The sequence below is a fragment of the Saccostrea cucullata genome, unplaced genomic scaffold (genome assembly GCF_032062105.1).
Source record: "Saccostrea cucullata isolate Sc308-1 unplaced genomic scaffold, CSIRO_AGI_Scuc_v1 ctg80, whole genome shotgun sequence".
NCBI lineage: Eukaryota > Metazoa > Mollusca > Bivalvia > Ostreida > Ostreidae > Saccostrea > Saccostrea cuccullata.
Window position 1 is genome coordinate 1419 of NW_026933907.1, and position 25666 is coordinate 27084.

Below are 25666 nucleotides of genomic sequence, written 5' to 3' on the forward strand. Positions count from 1 at the left end.
AAAAAAAAAAAAAAGACCGGACCTTAGTATTTAATATGTATGTTAGATATGAAAGAGGTTTCAAAATAAACATTAATTTATGAGACCATGCCCTTAAAATTTAAGATACTTTTTTTTCAAAAATTTTAACATTGGTGATACTTAGGAATAAGGGGGGAATAATAATGAGCTCATATTTGTGTTTTACTGTACCTATGACATGAGAAGTGCAGAATGTGTTGTGATATTTGTCAATGACATGACCCGACTGCTGTGACCTTTAAATTTGTCTTAAATTTAAAAAATTAAAAAATGATGCTAACTTTTCAAGGAGAGAGGAGAGTGATTTCATATTTTACACATACACTATCATGGGAACACTTTGTAAAAAGCTGTATCATTTTTGATCACATAATTTCGACCAAGACGTTTGACTCTTAATGTTGGCGACAAATGTTACTGCCAAAGAGGTAGTGTTTTCATCATTTTTGTCATCTATGTATTAATTGTGACAGGATTTTTGAATTGTATTATAATATATGAATCCATCACATTTATCTTGAAGTTTAATCTGTTTTGAAAAGTCTTTATCTTTTTCATAACTTTTATCAATTCAATAAATTATATATCTCATTTGAATGGACAGACAAAATAATACAAACAAATCGGTGCATCCCCTTGCAAATACCATATCTATAAATCAATTAAGGAAGCATTCGACCGCCATCCCGAAGCACATTAAGTCATTTCGTTTCGCACAGGACATGATCCACGAACAAACACACAAAACATGATTGCGAAACGATACCCCCTTTAACTCCGTTGAGAGGGGATAACAAAACAGTTACAGTATGCCAAAAATAAATGCATTCCAACTAATAAGACACAAATAACAAGGGACCAAAATTCTTTGAACGCTGAAAGCTATCAAAGAAGTCAATCTAAAAAACAAAATATCATATAGATTTTAAAGTTAAACTTGTATAGTTAATCAATTAACAGTGCTCCATGTAACCAGCTATTTAAATGAATAACACCGCAATTGTTAATTATACACGTAAGCAATTGCGTATTCAAACACAATCAAACAACAATGGAATTCCGTATTAAATTACAAGCAATAGATATCTTTCAATGAAATCAATTTTTGTATTTCTGTAAGTTCATCATTGCATTTAAGACAAAACGTGAAGGTCGGGCACCTTGCATAGGGACGGGGTAGAATATAAATGAACAAACAGGATTCTTTAAAGAGACCTTAAAAACCCCTTGTTTCCTGTCATTGTAAGCGTTGTCACGATCAAACACTTCCTATCGCAATGGTCCTGGGTGTCAGAATATGTCTACATTTGAATCCCTTCACCGGTATAGGGCGTCTCTATATAATTGAAAAATTCTACAGCGGGACGTATAACATATAACGTCATGTGGTTTTTCCCCCTAATAATATCTCCTTTAAATTCAAACTGCATCTTTTTTGGAACTTTTAACATTATTGTAACCAATATCATTTATGCATTGTCAGTTTTTGACAAAAAATAGAAAAAAGAAACAAATACAAGAATTCCATCTATGCTATCATAAAACATAAATTTGCAAAGGTATTAATGAAACGTAAGGAATATGATCAAATAGCGACTCACATTTAATCAAAATACTCAATTTTGTTTAAAAAATTTCTGGGATAAATTTTAATTACTATATATGAATTAGTTATTAGCCAACAATACGCATTCTGCAGATGAGTACTTCTCTTCCAGGTCTGTCAATTCGTGTCATAATTTTACTGTAATTTGTCCGACAATGCCCAGGCTTATTAGTGATTTGCAATATGCAAAATATGCAAAAGTTTCTCTTAATCTCAGTGTTGTTTTTGTCCTTATGTTTGGGTTTCATGACATTTAGATGCAGCCGGAGAAGCGTGCGGCAAACTTTTAGGTGTCCAGTTGTATTGTCCGAATGGGCACCACTGCTGCAGCAAGATAGAATCCACATGTTGTGCAGTCGGCTCCATTTGTGGTGAAACAGTTTGCATCAGTATTGCGTAAGGAGAAAAATCAGAATTATACATATTTTTGTATCATTTCTTTCTAATTTTATTTTTTAAAAATGATTTTATGCTTTCAAATTCATATATATATAGGCATCTTCTCTAACTTTGAAAAACGTTTTATTTTATTTAGCGCCATTGTTATACCGTGTATCATAGTGGTAGTTATCATCGTAGTGGTCGTCGTTATTATCATCAAGAAGAGTGAGTAGATTTAAAATAATCAAGTTTCTATATCCATGATATCCATATAAGTGTGTAAATTAAAAAAGATCTGATGAAAACTAAAGTTGTTAAAACTGAAATATTTTGTCGGTCATTTTGTTTTCACCATGTATTTTATGTTCACAACAGCAGCCGATTCAAAGATTTAAAATACTAGTATCACAACAGCCAATTTCTTTCTTTTTGCCTAATTGAAGTAACATTGACTTTGGTTAGTTTTCAATTAAGAGCTCTTGCTTGGTGTTCCGAATCTCTGTATTATAATGCTTTTAACTCTTCCCTAAATTCGTATCTTTTATTAATAATCCTACTTTTGATTTTTTGTTTTGTAGAAAAGGCTCATCCAGGGGTTGTGATCAGTCCAGGTAATCCACAAACCGTCTGCCTACACTTCCTCTGGTCAATACACCTCGTCAGGTCAATATCCCGGCCAATATCCACCTCCACCTCCTAAATATTAACAGAAGCCAAGTTAAACATGCTCCATGAACAGTCTCCACACTGAACAGTTTTTTCATGTTTTTAATCCCTCTTCGTCTGACAAGAACGACGCCTTGAATTTTTATTTTTTAAATTGTGTGATCAAATTTTTTCACTATTGTTTGTATATTGTGATGATAAAAAATTATGTACAGTGTATATACTATAATTCTACAAATATACACATATATAATGTTTATTTACTTGCCTGTACTTGTCAGTACTAATGCCCTCTCCGTTTGTCAGAATCAGCTTTATTGACAACAGCATACATGACCATCAAAAGCTATATTTTTGTACTGTACATTAAAAAATGTTAAATAATTCTTTAATTCAAATTCATTTATCATTTACAGTATTTACATTTACTAAGTATTATAAGTGAAGATTTAAAAACGAATAAGGGAATAAATTCACAATGTAGAGTACTAATTTCATTACAAGATCAATAAAGACTTGCTCAGCAAAATAGCCCTTGACCCAGTGGTCCCACGTCTCGTAAAAATCTAGTGTTTATTATAATTTTTACATCTTTTGCCTTCTAAATGTTCAGGATCTGTTTTTAAAATAATAATAATGCATTCTTACTAAGGAGGCCCCTCAATGACAGTCGGAAACATGGCAAAATTTATGTTGTTATCCAACGTTTCCAACTGCGATTCCTAAATTTAATTTTGTATGTGAAATGACATCGTTAGAGCGATTGCTGCAACTGCCGAGGGCTTAGCCCCCTATTTTTACAAAGATAGACATCATATAGACATTGACCATTTGGGCGTATTGGGCGCTGGTTTCCCCCCCCCCCCCTTAAACCCCCTTTCAACAGACACGTTGCAGTTTAGGTCAAAAAAGGGTAAGCTGTAGTGTGGAAAAAAATTTGGTACTGACTTCGATTTTAGTTCGATCCTAGCCCCCCCCCCCCCCCCCCCCCCCCCCCCCCGTTCACGAAATAGTATTTTCGTGTTTGGACAATGAGTACTGTCCCCCTTTTTTTGCTTGTCAAGTTTTTTGTAGGTTTTAATTTTTTCTCTTTCACTTAGCCCCCAATTTCAATTTGCTTCCGACGCCAATGCATCAGATCTCCTGACCTAGGTGTCATGACTTTTTTTAATTTTAAAAGAAGCATCTTGCTTATCATAACGATGCACTTAGATTGTTTACTGAATACCAAAGAGCTGAGATGAGACTTTAAAAAATATTTTATCATTATACAATTTTATCACTATACAATTGACAGAAACCTGTCCTAACACCAGAACCCATGTTGTTGGGGCCATACATTTCACAACTTTGGAAAAGGCAACCTCGCTTATCAAAAGCATGAACTTTGTTTGCTTGATTCCCAGTAGCAGAGAAGGGGATTTGGAAAGATGTAATACATTTTTTCCATATAACCAATAGAGTTCTGCCCTAACAATAAACCGCCTTACCAAGGGATCATGAATTTCACATTTTTGAAAGAGGGCTCTATGTTTCTAGCAACCGTGCCAAGAGTTTGTCTGCTTAATATACAGGAGTATAAAGAAAAGGATATTCAAAGTTTCCATTATTAGATTTCAATGGTAGTCCCTCCCTCAGACCCAAAGGGGATAGGGAACATTTTTGCAGATTATGTTACTTTCACCCACTGATGCCTATTGCAAACATTGGTTGAAATAGGTGAAGTAGTTCAAGAGGAGAAGTGAAATTGTTAAACGGTACGGGTAGCGATGGGCGAAAGAAGATAACAGAAAATAACCTGCTGGGTTTCTTATATGATCTAAATGAAAGATCACCATTCACTGGATACAAGTTAACGATGGATATGACCTTGTCCAAAGGGTTAAAATACTGCCTTTTTCGTATTGAGGTGCGTGTCATAAAAATTTCAAATGTCGTTATTATAATTCATGATCAATTCGCCGCGATTTAAAAAAAAATCCAAAGCAACTAAATAAATAATACAATGTGCGTTTATGTTATATGGCCAAATGTTAACGCTAGATTACTGTTTTGCGTTGTTGTTTTTCATTAAAGTGACATTTTGTTTTTTACCAACACCTTATATTAATTAGCATTACATATATTTTAGTAAGCATTAATTTCATGCATAGAGACATGGTAAATTGAGTTGAAATCGTGTGAAAATGTATTAACAAGTCAAATCTCGAGTTAATTATTATTTTGTCGATGAAAAAACATTATTTTTAACATGCATTCTCTGTAAGCACCAAAAAATTTACTATAGGGCTTGGAAACGACATATCTCCGATTTTGATGAAATTTGCACCACAGGTGCACCTTGGTACAAAACCAGCGAATATGGTGTTAGAAGTTTCCCACGTGCACCCGGTTGCCATGGAGACGGATCCATTGAATTTGGCCATTTTCGGCCATTTTTGACCAAACAAAAGCATGAAAATTGAGGAAATATGAATGCATTTTTATCTTTATGTAGTGAACTCAAATATAAATCTTTGTATCATAAGAAAACATCAATTGTTAAAGAATACAGGGCATATAACCAGTTATTCCAGAATTGACCCCACTCTTAGAAAACGGTTCGGCAAAATAGCATAGTTTCTCAAAATGTGAAAAATGGAAAATTTGGCATTTTTTGAGAAATTTAAGGTGAAATAAAAAAAATTGTCTACGGAATTTTTTCAAATCATATGCGTATCGTCAAACGTCAGTATTAGTAGTGTCCACTCATGAAAAAATTGGAGTGGGATCTCAATGCTATTTTTAGTAACATGTATCTAAAAATAGACATATTTCAGAAAAATCCAAAAAATGAAATTTGGGCAGAGTTTTAGATGCCATTGCTGGGTAATTATGAAATATACTGTAAAAGTCAATGTGCTAATGTCAGAGACTGGACACCAATAACTACCATGCATATCATTTTCAGGGATTTCCGTTTTCTATTTATAGCTTCAAATGCCTAAATATAGACATGTCTCATAAAATGATGAAAAATGTCAATTTTTCCTCATTTTGAAGCTCCACTGAATCATAAATAATAAAAATATGGATCTCTCCAATATTTCATCAATAAGAACAAGGAATAGTATAATATCTCACAAATTATTGAGGACAGGCTCTCATCTCTATAAATAGTACAAATGTCTAAAAATAGACACATATGAAATTAACTGTTTAATGTTGATTTTCCACTAATTCTCAAATTACAGATGGGAAATTTACCAACTTACTGTCACTAACTGTAACTGATATTATGTGACTGACAAGAACAAAAGAACATTCAATGGAATGCAGCATGATAAGCAAAGGTTTCTATTTCTATTTATAGTAACACGTGTTAAAAAATAGACGTAATGCAAAATATAGTGAAAATGTCGTTTTTTGTACTTTTTTCTAAAATTTTGAATGAATAATTGCTGACTATCTGTTTTTAATTGCTATTGGCATATGGTTACCAACAAGTAAATGAAAGCCTTATATCGAAAACAGAATGAGAAGCAGGGGTTTCCATTTCTATTTATAGTAACACATGTTTGAAAATAGACGTACTGCAAAATATCAGAAAAATGTAGTTTTTTGTACTTTTTTCTCACATTTTGGATGAACAATTGCAGACTATATGTTTTTAACTGCTAATTGGCTTATGGTGACCAACAAGTAAAAGAAAGCATAAACGAAATACAGAATGAGAAGCAGAGGTTTTCATTTTTATTTATAGTAACACATGTTTTAAAAATAGACGTGATGCAAAATATCGCAAAAATGTCACTTTTTGTACTTTTTTCTAAATTTTTGGATGAATAATTGCTGACTATCTGTATTTAACTGCTATTGGCATATAGTGACCAACAAGTTAAAGAAAGCATTATATCAAATACAAAATGAGAAGCAGAGGTTTCCATTTCTATTTATAGTAACATGTGTTTAAAAAATAGACTTACTGTAAACTATCAGAGAAATGTCATTTTTTGTACTTTTTTCTAAAATTTTGGATGAATAATTGCTGACTGTCTGTTTTTAACTGCTATTGGCATATGGTGACCAACAAGTAAAAGAAAGCCTTATATCAAATACAGAATGAGAAGCAGAGGTTTCCATTTCTATTTATAGTAACATGAGTTTAAAAATAGACATACTGTAAACTATCGGAAAAATGTAGTTTTTTGTACTTTTTTTCACATTTTGGATGAGCAATTGCAGACAATATGTTTTTACTGCTATTGGCATTCAGTGACCAACAAGTAAAAGAAAGCATATATGAAATACAGAATGTGAAGCAGAGGTTTCTATTTCTATTTATAGTAACATGAGTTTAAAAATAGAAATACTGTAAACTATCGGAAAAATGTAGTTTTTTGTACTTTTTTTCACATTTTGGATGAGCAATTGCAGACAATATGTTTTTACTGCTATTGGCATTCAGTGACCAACAAGTAAAAGAAAGCATATATGAAATACAGAATGTGAAGCAGAGGTTTCTATTTCTATTTATAGTAACATGAGTTTAAAAATAGAAATACTGTAAACTATCGGAAAAATGTAGTTTTTTGTACTTTTTTTCACATTTTGGATGAGCAATTGCAGACAATATGTTTTTACTGCTATTGGCATTCAGTGACCAACAAGTAAAAGAAAGCATATATGAAATACAGAATGTGAAACAGCGGTTTCTATTTATAGTAATACATGTTTGAAAATAGACATGCTGCAAGTTCTCGAGAAAATGTAGACTTTCGCACTTTCTTTCTAACATCAGGGATGGTCAAAGTGCAGACAAACGGCTTTTATTTGTTATTGACAGAATGTGACTAACGAGTGTGAAAAAGCTTTAGCTAAAGTGTATAAGAATAATGTTTAAGCATATTTTTACATTTCTGCCTATAGTAACACATATTTATAAAAAATCAGGAAAATAAAGAATCATTCGTTTTTCTCAAATTAGGGATATGAAATTTGCAGTTAAACTTTCATTAGCTGTAACTGACATGGCTAATTGTATTCGGCGCGCCAGCGCGTCCACCTCATTCCAATACATATATCACAAAAGTATGTTCTCCCTGCATTAAAACAATCAAATGACAGCGATTTTCTTCATAAATTAAGCATTATTGTTTATACTCAGGTCGACAGCCCCAGCCCGATTGAAATTCTTTTGTTAGGTGGATCCAGAAAATTTTCCCTAGGAGCCGGTGTCTCAAATCACTATGTCAGTTTAAACTAGATCTGTCCAAACGGGACTAAATTTTCAGAGTTTTTCAGAGGTGCTAAATCATGAATATTTAATGGATCTTATTCTAAGAGAAGAGAGAAATGCTAAAACATTTTTAATGCAAATGTAATTGCTCATAATATTTTCATAAATGAAACGAAGGCGCATCCTAATAAAAAAACCCAGACTAAATATACGGACCAGACACGAATTATGAACTTTTCCTGTCAGTGACCTTGACCTTGCATTAATGGCCTTGGATCAAAGTCATGACAGAAAATCAGGTAATAAGCAATGTTTGTGTGAAGTAGTAGATTCAGGTTTAGCCATAAAAAAGATATGGACCAGACACAAATAATATTTTTTTTTCAAGTGACCTTGAACTTCCCCAAATGACCTTGCGTCAAGGTTATGACACACTCTTAGGTCATGAGCAGTCTGTGTGTGAAATGAGAACCTACCAAGTTCATCCATAAGTAAGATATGGACCGAACACGATTATGAAATTTTTCTTCAGTGACCTTGAACTTCCCAAAATGACCTTGGTTCAAGGTCATGACACACCCTTAAGTCATGGGCAGTCTTTGTGTAAAATGAGAACCTACCAAGTTTATCCATAAGAAAGATTTGGACTGGACACGAATAATGAAATTTTTCTTCAAGTGACCTTGAACTTCCCTAAATAACCTTAGGTCAAGGACATGACACAATCTTAGGTCATGGGCAATCTTTATGTGAAATAGGAACCTACCAAGTTTATCAATAAGAAAGATCTGGACCGGACACGAATTATAAAATTTTTCTTCCAGTGACCTTGAAGTTCCCCAAATGACCTTGGGTCAAGGTCATGACACACACTTAGGTCATGGACAATCTTTGTGTGGAGTAGTAGATTCTAATGTTCCTCATTAAGGAAGATATGGATCGGACACTTTTGCACAGACAGATGGGCAGATGGACAGCTAGACAGACGGACAAACTGATTCTTATATATCCCAAAACTTCGTTTGGGGGGGATATAATGAAGTTGAATATTCCAGGGATCCAGATCCCCTTTGATCCATGCATGCCTTACCACATATTGTTCAAAAGTAATCTGAAATTTGCCCAAGTTTTTTGAGTTGGCTTACTTTCGATATCTCTCTTTATACATGCATGTATATATTTCTCTAGACTTAAACTAAAGCATTTAAAAAAAATTGTTGTTTTGGTTTTTATAAATTTATTTTACGTATAAACATACATGTAGGTGTTGGAACGGGGGGGGGGGGGGGGGGGGGGGGGTCAAAGATAGACATCACATAGGTAATAAATAATTGGGAGTAGATTTACCCCATCCCCCCCCCTTTCAGCAGACATTTTGCAGTGTAATCGAATAAGGGTAAGTGGTAGTGTTTAAAAAAATGGTACTGAAAGAAGTTCAATCCCCCTCACATGAAATAGGATTTCATGTTTGGGCCCCCCTCTTCACTTTTAATTTCCTTCTAACATATGAATGTAACAAAGTATTTTGTTATGACCCTAGAGTTTTATCTCCTTTTTAAAGACTTGATTTTCATGGCAATAATCTCTAGGGTCATAACAAAACTGAACTTCTTTCAGTACCATTTTTTCTTTCTAAATTCTTGAGCCACCGCCTCCTAGGGAAAATTTTCTGGATCCACCTAACAAAAGAATTTCAATCGGACTTGGGCTGTGGACCTGAATATAACCGATAATGCTTAATTTATAAAGAAATTCGCTGTCATTTGAGTGTTTTAATGCAGGGAGAACATACTTTTGTGATACAAAGCTAAAGCTTTTTCATACTCGTTAGTCACATTCTGTCAATAACAAATAAAAGCCGTTTGTCTGCACTTTGACCATCCCTGATGTTAGAAAAAAAGTGCGAAAGTCTACATTTTCTCGAGAATTTGCAGCATGTCTATTTTCAAACATGTGTTACTATAAATAGAAATAGAAACCTCTGCTTCACATTCTGTATTTCATATATGCTTTCTTTTACTTGCTGGTCACTGAATGCCAATAGCAGTAAAAACATATTGTCTGCAATTGCTCATCCAAAATGTGAAAAAAAGTACAAAAAACTACATTTTTCCGATAGTTTACAGTATGTCTATTTTTAAGCATGTGTTACTATAAATAGAAATAGAAAACTCTGCTTCACATTCTGTATTTCGTATATGCTTTCTTTTACTTGTTGGTCTCTGAATGCCAATAGCAGTAAAAACATATAGTCTGCAATTGCTCATCCAAAATGTGAAAAAAGTACAAAAAACTCATTTTTCCGATAGTTTACAGTATGTCTATTCTTAAACTCATGTTACTATAAATAGAAATGGAAACCTCTGCTTCTCATTCTGTATTTGATATAAGGCTTTCTTCTACTTGTTGGTCACCATATGCCAATAGCAGTTGAAAACAGACAGTCAGCAATTATTCATCCAAAATTTAGAAAAAAGTACAAAAAATGACATTTCTCTGATAGTTTACATTAAGTCTATTTTTTAAACACATGTTACTATAAATAGAAATGGAAACCTCTGCTTCTCATTTTGTATTTGATATAATGCTTTCTTTTACTTGTTGGTCACTATATGCCAATAGCAGTTAAATACAGATAGTCAGCAATTATTCATCCAAAAATTTAGAAAAAAGTACAAAAAATGACATTTTCCCGATATTTTGCATCACGTCTATTTTTAAAACATGTGTTACTATAAATAGAATTGGAAACCTCTGCTTCTCATTCTGTATTTCGTATATGCTTTCTTTTACTTGTTGGTCACCATATGCCAATTAGCAGTTAAAAACATATTGTCTGCAATTGTTCATCCAAAATGTGAGAAAAAAGTACAAAAAACTACATTTTTCTGATGTTTTGCAGTACGTCTATTTTCAAACATGTGTTACTATAAATAGAAATGGAAACCCCTGCTTCTCATTCTGTTTTCGATATAAGGCTTTCATTTACTTGTTGGTAACCATATGCCAATAGCAATTAAAAACAGATAGTCAGCAATTATTCATCCAAAATTTTAGAAAAAAGTACAAAAAACGACATTTTCCCGATATTTTGCATTATTTCTATTTTTAAACACGTGTTACTATAAATAGAAATGGAAACCTTTGCTTATCATGCTGCATTCCATTGAATGTTCTTTTGTTCTTGTCAGTCACATAATATCAGTTACAGTTAGTGACAGTAAGTTGGTAAATTTCCCATCTGTAATTTGAGAATTAGTGGAAAATCAACATTAAACAGTTAATTTCATATGTGTCTATTTTTAGACATTTGTACTATTTATAGAGATGAGAGCCTGTCCTCAATAATTTGTGAGATATTATACTATTCCTTGTTCTTATTGATGAAATATTGGAGAGATCCATATTTTTATTATTTATGATTCAGTGGAGCTTCAAAATGAGGAAAAATTGACATTTTTCATCATTTTATGAGACATGTCTATATTTAGGCATTTGAAGCTATAAATAGAAAACGGAAATCCCTGAAAATAATATGCATGGTAGTTATTGGTGTCCAGTCTCTGACATTAGCACATTGACTTTTACAACTATTTCATAATTACCCAGCAATGGCATCTAAAACTGCCCAAATTTCATTTTTTGGATTTTTCTGAAATATGTCTATTTTTAGATACATGTTACTAAAAATAGCATTGAGATCCCACTCCAATTTTTTCATGAGTGGACACTACTAATACTGACGTTTGACGACACGCATATGATTTGAAAAATTTCCGTAGACAATTTTTTTTATTTAGCCTTAAATTTCTCAAAAAATGCCAAATTTTCCATTTTTCACATTTTGAGAAACTATGCTATTTTGCCGAACCATTTTCTAAGAGTGGGGTCAATTCTGGAATAACTGGTTATATGCCCTGTATTCTTTAACAATTGATGTTTTCTTATGATACAAAGATTTATATTTGAGTTCACTACATAAAGATAAAAATGCATTCATATTTCCTCAATTTTCATGCTTTTGTTTGGTCAAAAATGGCCGAAAATGGCCAAATTCAATGGATCCGTCTCCATGGCAACCGGGTGCACGTGGGAAACTTCTAACACCATATTTGCTGGTTTTGTACCAAGGTGCACCTGTGGTGCAAATTTCATCAAAATCGGAGACATGTCGTTTCGATTTTTTGGTGCTTACAGAGAATGCATGTTAAAATCTTATAATGTGAATAACTGTCAACGTTTTAAACTGATTATTCTTACTTCCTCCATTTTATATACTTGCAAGTACTGACATTATTATGCAATATTACGATATATTGCAGTTAAATACAGGTAAGTTTTAGAAATTTACATCTCTATGTGCTTTTTTCGATTTGGTTATGTATAAAAGTAAAGTGCACCTCAATAAAGACTTTAAAAGGCTTCCAACTATTGCAGTAAATGCATTAGAAATCATTAGTATCATGCACAAAGAGCCGTCCTCTCAATACCTAGCTTTTATGTTTTTGTTGTCTTTTTCAAATGGAAATAAAGATCATCACCTCGTTCAAATAAATCCCAGCTAAAACGAATTCTGTGAATATAATTTAAATTATTTATACTTTGTCGCCAAGAAGTGTAAAATTCACTCTGTCGCGCGGAAGTGCATATTGTAAAGTGGGAGGAAAATGATGTATATTCTATTTATTCTACTCCATGCATTCCTCCTCAGAACTGGTAAGATTTTTTTTTAAAATAACTTTCGTTTGGAGGTATACCTTGCTTCCAAACTGTTAAATGAATTCTATAGAAGATTATATCAGAAGATGGGACAAATATGAAAAAGAAGACCTTGACACTTTGTAAGAATGGATTTTATGTACAGTATTACATAGATGTTGAATATGACTGAGGGGCAAAATATGAAAATCACCTATCCTTCGGTCTTCGGCAATGCAGAAGTGAAACAAGACTTACTAGTAGATAGATTACACGATCAGTACGTTCTGGTCCTTGCTGAAGAATCAGGTAGTACATTGTCTTTGTTTAACTGTATTTTAGAGGAACAAGGGTTTTATTCTGTAAGTGGAAATTATACCTACCTAGCTTTCTTTCTAAGGAGGAAATTCTTCAAAACTTATATAGATTAGATATTCTCAAAAATAAAAATTTGATTTACCATATCTATACTGGATTCCAGGTCTGAGGAACTCCACAAAATTCCATACAAATAAAGATACATTGTGGGCTGCAGTAAATGTTCTACCAAGCTTCTGTCTTTACTATTATTCCTCACTAAGATATTTACAACTTCAGGAGTATTGCACAACATTATATTAGAAAAGTGGTGTGAATCAGATGTGGATACTGAAAAATTCAAATAAAATTTTAGAAAATCACAAAATCTTCAGAAAATCAATTACATGAAAAAGTGTGACTGTTCAACGCTTTATACAACCATTCTCCACGATAAATTGAAACCCAGACTTTTTTTTCACTACAGACACTGCTATTGCAATATTACAAAAACTCCTTCAATGGAACTCGTAAATGTTCTTTACCCTTTTATAAATAATCTATTTTATTATTCATATGAAGCAGAATTTATTAAAATTTCTTCGCAAAGAGGATGAAAACACTTGTTGTGGCCTTTAACTCGACATTTTGATAAATTGACGACACATTATCTTTTAACAACAGTTAACTTCATTCATATGGTGACTTCATATACTTAAGTGAGCTTGAAATGAAAAATACATGTTCCACGTACAGAGTCTGGAGCATATATTTCATTTTTGGATATTTTACTAGAAAAGGACGTTAACAATAAAGATTTATGATGAATCTGATGACTTCAACTTTTCAATCGTCAACCTTTCTTCTTTTTGTCGCAGTAAACCCTTATCTCCTGTAAATTTCAGTGGTGTTTATGTCTATCGGTTGATTTGATATGCAAGAGCATTCTCTACGTATAAACAATTCAAAAACGAGACAAGCTATCGACAAAATAAATAAATGAAACAAGGATATGAAAAGTCTCGTTTGAAATCATCATATCATTTTGCAAGTTTTATGGTCAAAACAATGATCTTGTAAGCAACCTAACGACCTGTACGACCTAACATGAAGTCAAGTGTTGACTAAGGTTTTTCTTACATTATTTACACATCGTCAGGTGTATGCATCCTTAAATCCCTCGAATGGTTGTTTGTTACGACGGCACCAGGAGAGTGATGATTAAAATTAAACTGACTTTTCTGTGATAAAGAATTAAAAAATGAAATAATACATTTTTACAAAATACAAGACAAGAGCATTACACTGATTTAATTTCTGGAACCAAGCACTTGCGGTTCTCAATTTCAAACAAAATTTATAACATGCTCATTTACAAACTGTTATTCAAATCAGATCAACTTCTGTGTAGCAGTGATGCTGACAAATTTCCATGGTAGAAGGAACTGTTTTTTTAAAACTCCCTTTACAGCTAAAGGAGCATGTGGAGCAGATGGGAGTGTGTCACTTTACTGTCCATCCGGGTCCTACTGTTGTTCTGACGGAATCTGCTGTAAAGATGGAACTGTTTGCGCAGTGACGTCATGTCTAAGTGTAATGTAAGGGTGTATATTTCACTGAAATTTCATAGGGGTAGTCTTTTAATTCTATATAGCATCAATGAGTGTGAATTTTTATAATTAAAAGGTTGCGTATTTTTTGTATTTCTGAATTATTTGATTATATTAACCTCATAGAAAATTATTGAAATGCTGCAGAACCCTTTGGTTTTGGAGCAGGGAGGATTTTGGTACGTTCCGTTACCAAGCACGTCTGGTATTCGTTATGCCCCGGTATCATTTCGATAACCTTATAGCACCGTGTGGCATGTTAAATTACACCTGATTAAAACTAAAGAGATGACGTATTGCAAAATTGAAAAGCAGTATATAAGAAAAACCTCTGATGAAATTCAAAGCTGCATAAATGTTATTTTTTTCTTCTCCTTTTTTTCACACGGAATATGAACCTAATAATCTTTCTTTTTTTTTAAATCTTCAATTGCAAGATTTAATTTTTGTTTTGTACGTCAGAGATTCTGTCTGCAGTTTAAAATTAAAACATTTTAAAAGTAGGCCTACATAAAAATGTAATATTGGTGCGTTTTCTTTTCAAGACATTAATTTTTATCATTATTGGTTGTATTACTGGCTTGGCATTCCTTATAAGCATCATAAATTGTCTATGTGAGTATATTTATGTTTTTAAATGTACATGTATATGGAAGTTTGTTTTAAATTCACAAAAAATCATTTCGATGTCTTTACTTCAATACTTCTAGGTTGCAAAAATGAAGGTAGAGGCACAGTTCAACCTAATTAAAAGATGTCACAAAGAGCCAAAGCGAGGAAATTAAAGAATATACAATATTGTTACACTTCATTACTTAGGAGTTTGAGAGCTAGCGTACTAATTGTATTTAGCTGCAATATACGGAAGCGTATTAGTGCCACGCAATATTTTTTTTTAAAAGTTGGTAATTCCAACTGTAAAGTTGGAAATTCCAAGTTTAATCTTGGCTTTTCCAACGTTAAAGTTGGTAATTCCAACTGTAAAGTTGGAAATTCCAACTTTAATCTTGGCTTTTCCAACTTTAAAGTTGGTAATTCCAACTGTAATCTTGGCTTTTCCAACTTTAAAGTTGGAAATTCCAACTTTTATCTAGGCATTTCCAACTTTAAAGTTGGTAATTCCAACTTTAAAGTTGGAAATTCCAACTTTAATCTTGGCTTTTCCAACTTTTTTCGGCTTTACGAGTGTATTATATTGTCTGAGATACTTTGTAACTTAAATTGTGTTACGTTTTATACATGTAATTAAAATGGAAAGATAAATTTTGGCGGTTGCCGACCCCCCACCCCCCACCCCACCCCACCAATAATACAGAAGTTGCAGACATATAATATTGGTAGTTGGTTGTTGATAGTGCCCCAAACTGAAAATATTATGTTCCATATACAAAATTGATACGGTCTCTTTTTTTAATGCGTAATAAAAGTCCGATCTCTTAAATATACATGTATTAGGTTGAAATCCTGTCATGTACGGAGTTGACTGAAAGTCTTGATACGAGAGTTATGTAACTATTTTTTTTTTCCTGCAACAGCTGCGACATTAATTCCCATACTATCAACCAAAAAAAGCATTTTATTATTTAATATAACTTAAGAAATTAATATTAACGTAAAATAGGATCCTACAGTAGCCATTACATTGTACGTACATTTATTTTAATTAATAAAAATTTGACACTGAACAAATAAACTGACACAGATAAAAAGTGCTAACCAATTTATTTCAATGTACTCGTATAAATTAACTTTATTAAGCATAATTCAAGTTTCATATCATAACTCCCTATGGACCCGTCCGCCCTTCTTTAAGAGCCTCTCTTCTGCAACCCCCCCCCCCCTCATTAAGGTTGCAAAAATTTATTGATAACCAGTCTATTCCAGTGTATTACATTTACATTAATAAAGTTGATAATGGTTTAAAATAAAAGGGAAAAACTAAAATAAAAAGGGGGAGATATCAAATTAAGTTGGAAAAGCCAAGATTAAAGTTGGAATTACCAACTTTAAAGTTGGAAAAGCAAAGAATAAAGTTGGAATTACCAACTTAAAAAAATATTGCATGGCACTAATACGCTTCCGTAGCAATAATGTAGCCCTCTCCGATTTTTTTTTTTTTTTTTTTTTAATCTGATGTTTTCTGACAGTTCACGCGTGACGTACACTGAGACTTGCGTTTGAAATTTAGAATAACTCAATAAAGCAGGCTTAAAAATGGTAATTCCAAAGAAATCCTCTCTATATAGATCCTTAATCTCATTGGCTGTCCCAAAATAAAATTTGTCAAGGTCAGTAAACATGCCGATAAAAAGTTGTGATGTTGACATACACGAAAAATAACCGATATATGGATTGTTCTGTATATATTTTTGGATCAATTTAATTTTATGTCTTTTGGATAACTACATTTTGTAAGTCCGTGTTAGACATGTTAATAAAATAGCCGTTTTCCGACAGTTTGAGCCGAAATCCGTGCGGGTGTGAATCGCTCCCGAAGCTGCACCATTACGGAGATCCTAAGGAGTTGTAGCCCTCTCCAAAAATAAAGGGGGAGGGCTACATTATTGCAGCTGAATTGTATTTTGTGCACGCTGAGTTAATTGATAAATTGTACTCAGATAATTTTAATAGGTTTCAAGTATTTATAATTTATTAGAGATTTCAAGAGTAATATATGAGAAAGTCAATTTTTGTGTTTCTGAACAAATTTTAAAATCTATCGTAAATAGACCCTACGTTTTATATGCAGGATACTGCCCTATATTGCCATAATGACTGTACGCTATAATATATGGTAAAAGTTAAACCTTTACAACTCATGCGAGGTAAGATTTGTTTGTTTTGTTTTCATGTATCTGATGTCATTGTTTGTTCTGCATGTTTCATGTTGTGGACATACTATTTTCTTTTATGTTTGTTTTATTTGCACTTTTGTTTCGCTTCATTTACTTTCTTGAGATTAAATTGTACATCATTCATTATCTATTTTATCAAAGCAGTGGCGGATTTAAGGGGGGGGGGGCGCACCCCCTAAAATTGTCAAAGTTAGCGTAAATCATAGTTTATACACTGTAGTCTTGAAAATGTAAAAATGTCTACTCGGTAGACCTCATTTTGACCCTACGAAATCTCTAGAATCCAGGAGCTTCCACCAGAGCTTCGCCCTGGACCCAATGGGGGCCTCAAGGCGGTCCCCAGACCCCCGGCCTACTTTATGCGCCCCCCCCCAACTTCAATTCCTGGATCCGCCCCTGCAAAGATTGATAATTATAAAACAGCAGCAAGTGAATTGTAAAGTAAAATGATTCTTGGCTGTTCAAAGTTTACGGTATAAGTATTTCATTTTATTTTGTTATTAATTTGACTATTTTATTCACAGGGTTTTCATGTACCATTAAATGAATAAATCCTTTCAACATTCTAAATTTAAAAGGACTCATTGCTCTTTACCGGATACCCGGTCACAATTATATCATAAACGATTCAAATGGAAAATAGGATAATAGTTTGAAATATAAATCGTTGGTTAGTTTTTTCTGAAATTCAGAAATGATTATTATGTCTAATTATGGTGCACATGCACTTGTTTCGTTAATAATTTTTTAACCCATAGAATAATTTTATTATTATTATACTAGTACTATATATGGGTTAAAAATAATTACCGAATCAAGTGCCTGTGTTTAAACCCATCTCTAAGGGTCGAGGTTTACTTTTCAACCGGTCTTTTTCCTCGGGTAAGTTTGGTGTGGGAGAGGTGCTTAACTGAAGCGGTTTTGTACACTGCACCATATAACTGAGAAAACAGTATCATTACAATCCCCATGCTGGGAGTGCCAGGGTGATGCAATCTCCCTTCCTTTAAAAAAATATTTTAAATTTTAAATAACAGTGTATCTACCAGGTTTGTTTATTTAGTTATAACTAGGTACCCTGACAGATTTTGATGATTTTTTAAGCGTAACGTTCTCAAACTCTTTCTTTAAATATCCGGGATTTTCTTGATTAACGTTGTCGGTTTTCTCGATATGTTTTACTTCCGGAGAAAATGACAGTTGGAGGACAGTGCAAGAAATGCCGCAAATCTTCGTTCAAGACTGATTCTGAATTGGTTTTGATCAACTTACCACTTTGACAATGGGGGACAGAACTTTTCCTAGACGGTTAAATGAAGTAAGATCTGTAGATCCAAGTCCGTCGGATTTACAATGGATTCAAGACAACCCCGACTACTTTGGGTCCTTGGAAAATATGAACATGAAAGAAAGCAAAAATAGTTCAACTTCAGGTGGGTCATTGGCAAATGTTGATAAATTTGTCAGTAATAATGAGTAGTGTGTATATTACCTTGTTTTCTGGGCTCATGCTGCATGACGTAAAATTGTTAATGTAAACGGATACATTATGCAATTCAAGTCACTGATCAGCTGTACATGCACACTTTCAAGACACTTTATCCTTCGATTACATTGAAATTACCATAAAGTGATTCATAAAGATATTCAAAATCATTTAACGTGAAAGGTTTTTAAAGCAAATGTTTCAGTATTCATTGCTGTTGAAAATTACATGTACCCTATGACAATGTGGGCCTACTAGATTTTTTAATCATTCAATTCATTCAATTTTTACTTGTGAACTGGATTTAACAAATGTGCAATGGGTATGGATGATTTTTTCTACTGTCTGATTTGAACTATTAATTTCAAATGTTGTAGAACTAAGAACATTTAAAAATTCTGAATATTATCATGTTTCAGATCAGTTACAAGCTGCAACTGGTTATGTAATTGGGGTGACAAGGTAAGATTAAGTTAATAATGCTCTCTCCCCTTCCCCTCCCATCCCTCTTTAGAATGACCAAATATTCATAATGTGTTACAAATCACACATTTTATTTTAAACTAGTATAAGCAAATTCAGATATTCTTTCACAGAGATAAAACATAGGTAATCAAAGATTATGAAGCTCACCTTGACGAATGTCATCAATATAAGTAATGCAAATCTCACATCATATTTTCTTAACAGTTAGTATTTATCCTGACAACAATATTCAAGCAAGTTCTGTTTAAATAGATCTTAAAGTTCACTTAGGGATTGACCTGTTCCGAAAACCAGGTCAGATCCAGCATCCAAAGCAAGTCTGGTAGTGTCCATCCCTAGATGCATCATCCTTGCAAGTTTGGTCTGGGTAGGGCTTATAGTTACTTGGGAATGGACCTGCTCCAAAATGTAGGTCAGATCCAGCATTAAAAGCAAGTCAGGTAGTGTCCATCCCCAGATGCATCATCCATGTAAGTTTGGTCGGGGTAGGGCTTATGTAGTTATTTGCAACTGGACCTGCTCCAAAAACTTTCACCTGGTCACTCATCTGGAAAAAGTAGGTCAGATCCAGCATCCGAAGCAATTCTGGCAGTGTCCATCCCTAAATGCATCATCCATACAAGTTTGGTCCGGGTAGGGCATATAGTTACTTGGGAAGGGACCTGCACCAAAAACTTTAACATGTTCACTCATCTGGAAAATGTAGGTCAGATCCAGCATCTGAAGCAAGTCTGGTAGTATCCATTCCTAGATGCATCATCCATGCAAGTTTGGTCTGATTAGGGCTTATAGTTACTTGGGAATGGACCTGCTCCTAAAACTTTAACCGGGATGCCGACACCGACGCCAGGAGTATAGCATAAGCTCATCTCGACTTCGTCGAGGTGAGCAAAAATGAATTTTATGCAAATTTTAAAAAATGTAAATGTTTTGTAATTTCTTTGCAGTAGTATTTTTGCAGAACACATTCTATCACATCCCTTCATAGTTTTAAGGAGACAATGTCAGGTAATTTCTTTTATATGTCTGTGCTTTGCTATCTATATAGGTAAAGGTACTTCTGATATTTCATTCCATCTGATCTGAGATATGAGAAACATGCTTTAAAAAAAATCAGTTATAGTTAACAGATTATATAATGATAAAAAATTTATGCAAGAGCAAAATTTTCTTATTTTATTTGAAAATCATGAAAAAAGATATAAACATGTTCACATTTTGTTTGAATTGAATTTTACTCATCTAACCTAATATTATATACTCTCCATTTTGCATAATGTTATATACAGTAGCAAGGATGAGATATTTCCCTTTGTGTCTGGTACAAGTACATGTAAGTATTAAATTTAATAAATGTTACCTTTCTATTTAATTTGTCTAACAGGTGCATCATAATGGAGTTTGGTACCACAATACTCCTTTTACTCTCGTCACAGTCTTAGTACAGCTACAGAGGCATCAGGTAAGGGAAATAATTGCTGCCGAGTCATTGCAGAAAAGTTAGTTTACAAAACTGTATTTGCAGAAAAATTGTATTATATTTTTTAAAAATGAAAATTCTATATGTATGATCTCAATTTAGTCCTAATGATATATTTATCCTTAACGCAAAAAAATATTTTTCTCATCAAGGATGCCAATTATTTATTGATTTAAATTTTTAAATTCTTGTAGGGGATGTCTTCTTTGTGGAAGGGAATTGTCAGTGTATTAATGTCCAAAGGCATTCTGATGGTCAATGAGACTGTTATAAGTGAGCTCACACCCTTACCAAAGTAAGTCTGTCCAAATGAACTAAGTGAAGCCTCGTTAATATGGATGTTTCACCTGCCAGGTGAAATTTATATGAAACTTATTATATAGAAACTAAATATGTGTCAGTAGTCTGGTTGCCTCCTTATAAATATGAACAATATACAGAGAACACAAGCACCCAGATTAACAAGGCTCAACTGTATCTATAAAATTTCTTTTTGAAATGTTGATATAGTATGTATATATCAATAGATGATGCATATAATAATACATGTATACTGAAGCTTGATTTACAGAGAATAATTATTAAAAGTTGCTATGAGATTCCAGTTTGATATTTCTGTAGTTTTTATCATGTTTTCATTCATTATCAATCGCTTAGGGAGGTCACAAGACACAGTTCCCCTCGGAAACATCTGGAACATTTGTTGCTGAAAGGGTAAAAATGTTTGATTTTTATATTCCTTTTATGTGGGCCTAGAATTGTTTCCTTTGAATATATTTTACTACATTCAATATATATTATTTTGATCATAAATTTGAAATAGTTCAACAAGGACTCAAAGGTTTGTGTGAAGTATATTAGTTTTGCTTGAAATACACTAATAGACAGTTTTGAAAATTAATGACAAAAATGATTCACCCAGCTAAGTCCTTTGAATCTTCTTGCCGTCTTGATGAGTGTGTCCTAAAAACAGTATACATATATTTTAATTTTACAGATTATCCTACATTTTGGCAACTCCCTTCCTAGCAACTAGTTTCATTGAAACTATTCAGGTAGGCCTCCATTTTATGTCATTCTCAGATTGACTATGCAAGAATATGTTGCATGTGCATGGTATTTTCAGAAAAATTTACTATTCTGAAAAAAAATTGATCAAATATTGATGTATGTACATGTATAACACTGAACTTTTATAGGCTGATATCTCTAGTGATAAACCAGGACCTATTGATTTCATCAAAGAGGGACTTAGTCGAGTGATGGGCTGGGGCATGCCCCAAACCACCCGTCTCCTGCCTGTCTACACGCTTATCTTACCCACAGCAATGATGGGTGTGTCCCAGTATGTCATTATACAGGTAGCCAGAGCCACCATGCTGTCCTCCTTCAAACAGAGAGAACAAGAAATGAGGGTAAGGGGAAACATAATTTTGTTTTTTTTTTAGGATGAAGTGTGATGTTTGTCACTGAAATATTTTTAAAATGGAAAATATGTGTGTCAAGAACTAAAGATAATGGAGAAGATAAGTCATTTGTTCACACTATTCAGTCATTGCAATAACCAGAAAGTGTGTGTGTGGTGGGGGGGGGGGGAATAATGGTACCTAGTTAGAGTAAGATAGCTGTTTAGCAATTTAAAAAAACATACACAATATGGAGCTTCATTATCCGTATGATCGACAGTGATCTTACTGTGTGACACCAATATTTTACTTTGGTGGAATACTATGACACTGATTGTTTTTAACTGTGGCGGGGCAATTGTGTGCTTTTGCTATATAGCTGAATATATGTGAAGCTTGATATTATTGGCAAGATACATGTTTTACTGTAAAATATTATACAGTCAAACCTTGTTATCTTGACTGGCTGGGACGAGATTTAACTTCGAAATATTCAAGGACGGAGATAATGAGGTTGAAAAGTATGTAGAAAAAAGTCTGGGATTGCCAAATCACATATCCTTGGTACACTAGATATTGGATTGAACCAATAGGAATCTGTGTTTCAAATGAATACTGCAAAAAAGGTGTATTTCTGTATGTTATATTTTTGAACTTAAGACATCTTAAATTTTCTTTTTTATTTCTTTGAAGGACAAATCCACTTCAGTTGATGGAAAGGAGCATGAGGAGTCCCTGTACAACAAATACTTTCCTGAGATGATGGCTAACTTTGCTGGGAATCTACTGGCTGATGTGCTGTTATTTCCGTTAGAGACTGTGATTCACCGATTGTATACACAAGGCACCAGGACAATAATTGACAATTTAGACACAGGTGTAGATGTCATCCCCATCAGCACAAATTATCAAGGGTTCTTCGATTGTTTTCGTAGTATTATAGTGGAGGAAGGTATATCTGGTCTGTACAGAGGATTCGGGGCCCTGATCTTACAGTATGCTCTTCAGGCTTGTTTGCTTAAGTTTTCAAAGTACATGTTTGAGAAAGTATCTAAAGAACTGAATACACCAGTCAGCATGCCACCTGTACCTACCAATATGTCACAGACACCACCTGGGAAGCAGAGGACAGCAGACAGACCTAACCAACCCAGACAGCCAGAAGTTGCTGGGCAGCAACAGCAACGCTCACAGCAACCTCAGGCTTCATACATGGTAAAGCAAGTTGTTTAAAAAAAAAAATAATTCATCACATGGTACTTAAATTAGGCAACCACTGTGACTGTAATGAAGTTCAAGATTATGTCGGAACATGACTATTTGGTAAATACGAGGGTCATTCAAAAAGTTGGTAGACTTTTGTCCAAACTTTTTATTCAATGTCATATTATATCCAAATTTGGTACATATATTTTAACAACAACTTCGAATAATTTGAGTAAAAAATTTTGAATATATCTTTGTATTTATAAGAATGAACAAAGACTTAGAACAGCAAAAATGAGGTCATGGAGCAATGTCAAAATTGAGTAATTTACTAATTTTCACTTCTTAGTATCTATAGCCATACATCTTATAAATGGAGCTGAAACGTATTAAGATTTACATGTTTAAATTTAGTCTACTCTTGCTGTATTACTTAAGGTACTATCAGGTAATGGAATATATCACTCCGTTTTAAAGATATCAGTTTCTAAAATACATATGAACTTGATTAAAAAAGGCAAAAAACCACGACATTCGAGGACGTTACAGAGCAGCGAATTGCAATAAGATTGTCCTTTGCATTCGGGAAACTTCTTGAACAAACTTTTAAAAAAATCTGTATAAACCATAAATGTATGAAAAATAAGCCGTGTATTTGTATTAAATGGAAAATACAATTTTTGAGTAGTAGCGAGTTTGAATCGAACAATGGATGGTCTTCAAAGAAACAGGTTATAGTTGAAATTCTTGTCAAAATCTTAAGGAACGTCATTTAACGTGATGTGCGCTTCAATAGTACTGTTGCGGAATGTATAAAGTTACGCGGTAAAGAATTTTTAAAACACTGACAATCTAGTTCAAGCTATTTGCACAATTGTGAGCAAACTAGGTATCAAGTCTTATAGATGCGTTCTTATGAATGGAGAAGACCCTAAAAAACCGTGTATGAAATTAAAAAGCAGAGTAATTTTGAGAAACTTTCTTGACATTGTTTTTGATGTTACAATGTTGGTTAACTGTGCTCTGTGGAAACAAAACATGTTGCTTTAAAAATTAGCTAACATTAGTTTCATTTAATCAAATGGAATGAAACTTAACACTTCGACAAAGTAAATGGTTTTATTTACGAAAATGTGTTGATCTATAATCTTATAATAATTATATGATGATGAGGAACATTGTTTACGTATTTTTTGAATGACCCTCATATATTAACCATTTTAGATATTTTTTAAAAAATCTATTTCTTTTTTTTTGTAGGAACAAGCATATAGAAACCAAAGAAGATAAATTCTTTAAAAATCACACTATTTAATTCATCAAATTTTGTTTAAACTCTGACAGTATTGAATCGTCTTTTTTGCATTGTTAATTTATGTAAGTGCAATCATTTGTCACATATAATAAAGGAGATATACATATAATTTCATTCTTCATGAGAAAAGGGACATAATTTTCAATAACTATAAATTTAAAATTGATTTTAAGTCAGGTACAGCACCAGATTCCATAGAGAATCCTACATATAAACAAACAAGGGATGTCCGTAAAGTTCATGGACAGCATTGATAATTACTGAAAAAAGATGGTAAAATTTATGGAACTATTGTTTTCATTAAAATTCATGTTTCATTTTATTTATATGCAAGTTTTAAACAAAACAAAGCATAAATAGTTATATTTTTATATTATATTTTTTTCAGATCAAAAAAGACACACATTCATACATTTGAAATTGAATATAATTTTAAATTTTTGAAGTTCACATTAAGTAAAGGATTATAAATATGCTTATAATAAAGTACAATGACACAACTTTTATTTAAATTTTAGCTTGTCCACAAACTTTACGGAGAACCCTCATATATCTTTGCTTATCCAAGATTCCTCCCATTCTCACTCAAATGACTAATCATTTGTTGACATAGGTATTTTGAATCGAGATACAAGAAGTATCTTACCACTTACTCTAACTCCCCCAATCATCAAAAAAGTTAAAAGAGAGAAAAATCGGGATGCACCAGTGACTTCCAAGTAATCAATAACTGTTTTTATTAATGCGGTGCTTTGTATGTGTCATTAAATTGTTTTGTTTAACAATGTTTTTCTTTGTTATTAAACCATGTTGTGGTTATCAGAAATGTATTTTTTTTCTATTAATTTATGTAAAATCGATGAAAAGTGAAATCTTACTGGCAAATGCCAAATCTCACGGACAAATCTAATAAAATATACTGAGAGACAACATGA

The 25666-nt window shown here is 33.0% G+C and overlaps 1 protein-coding gene and 2 long non-coding RNA genes across 4 annotated transcripts; all 3 read left to right on the forward strand.

The window, feature by feature from the left end:
- Nucleotides 1-1999: 1999 nt before the first annotated feature.
- Nucleotides 2000-2628, forward strand: LOC134239601 (uncharacterized). Its single transcript, XR_009986251.1, has 3 exons — nucleotides 2000-2023; nucleotides 2163-2233; nucleotides 2587-2628. It is a non-coding gene; the product is annotated as an uncharacterized LOC134239601 (long non-coding RNA).
- Nucleotides 2629-16546: 13918 nt separating this feature from the next.
- Nucleotides 16547-17472, forward strand: LOC134239602 (uncharacterized). Its single transcript, XR_009986252.1, has 2 exons — nucleotides 16547-16578; nucleotides 16667-17472. It is a non-coding gene; the product is annotated as an uncharacterized LOC134239602 (long non-coding RNA).
- Nucleotides 17473-18511: 1039 nt separating this feature from the next.
- On the forward strand, nucleotides 18512-24767 carry LOC134239579 (mitochondrial outer membrane protein SLC25A46-like). 2 transcript variants are annotated; one of them, XM_062721746.1, is made up of 10 exons: nucleotides 18512-18785; nucleotides 19258-19300; nucleotides 20272-20332; nucleotides 20709-20786; nucleotides 20999-21099; nucleotides 21462-21518; nucleotides 21802-21859; nucleotides 22004-22219; nucleotides 22904-23425; nucleotides 24677-24767. In XM_062721746.1, the coding sequence occupies exons 1-10, from the start codon at nucleotides 18635-18637 to the stop codon at nucleotides 24704-24706; spliced, it is 1317 nt and encodes a 438-aa protein (XP_062577730.1). In that variant the 5' UTR covers nucleotides 18512-18634; the 3' UTR covers nucleotides 24707-24767. The 2 variants fall into 2 exon arrangements, with proteins under 2 accessions (XP_062577730.1, XP_062577731.1); XM_062721747.1 differs by having other exon boundaries at nucleotides 20275-20332.
- Nucleotides 24768-25666: the final 899 nt, after the last annotated feature.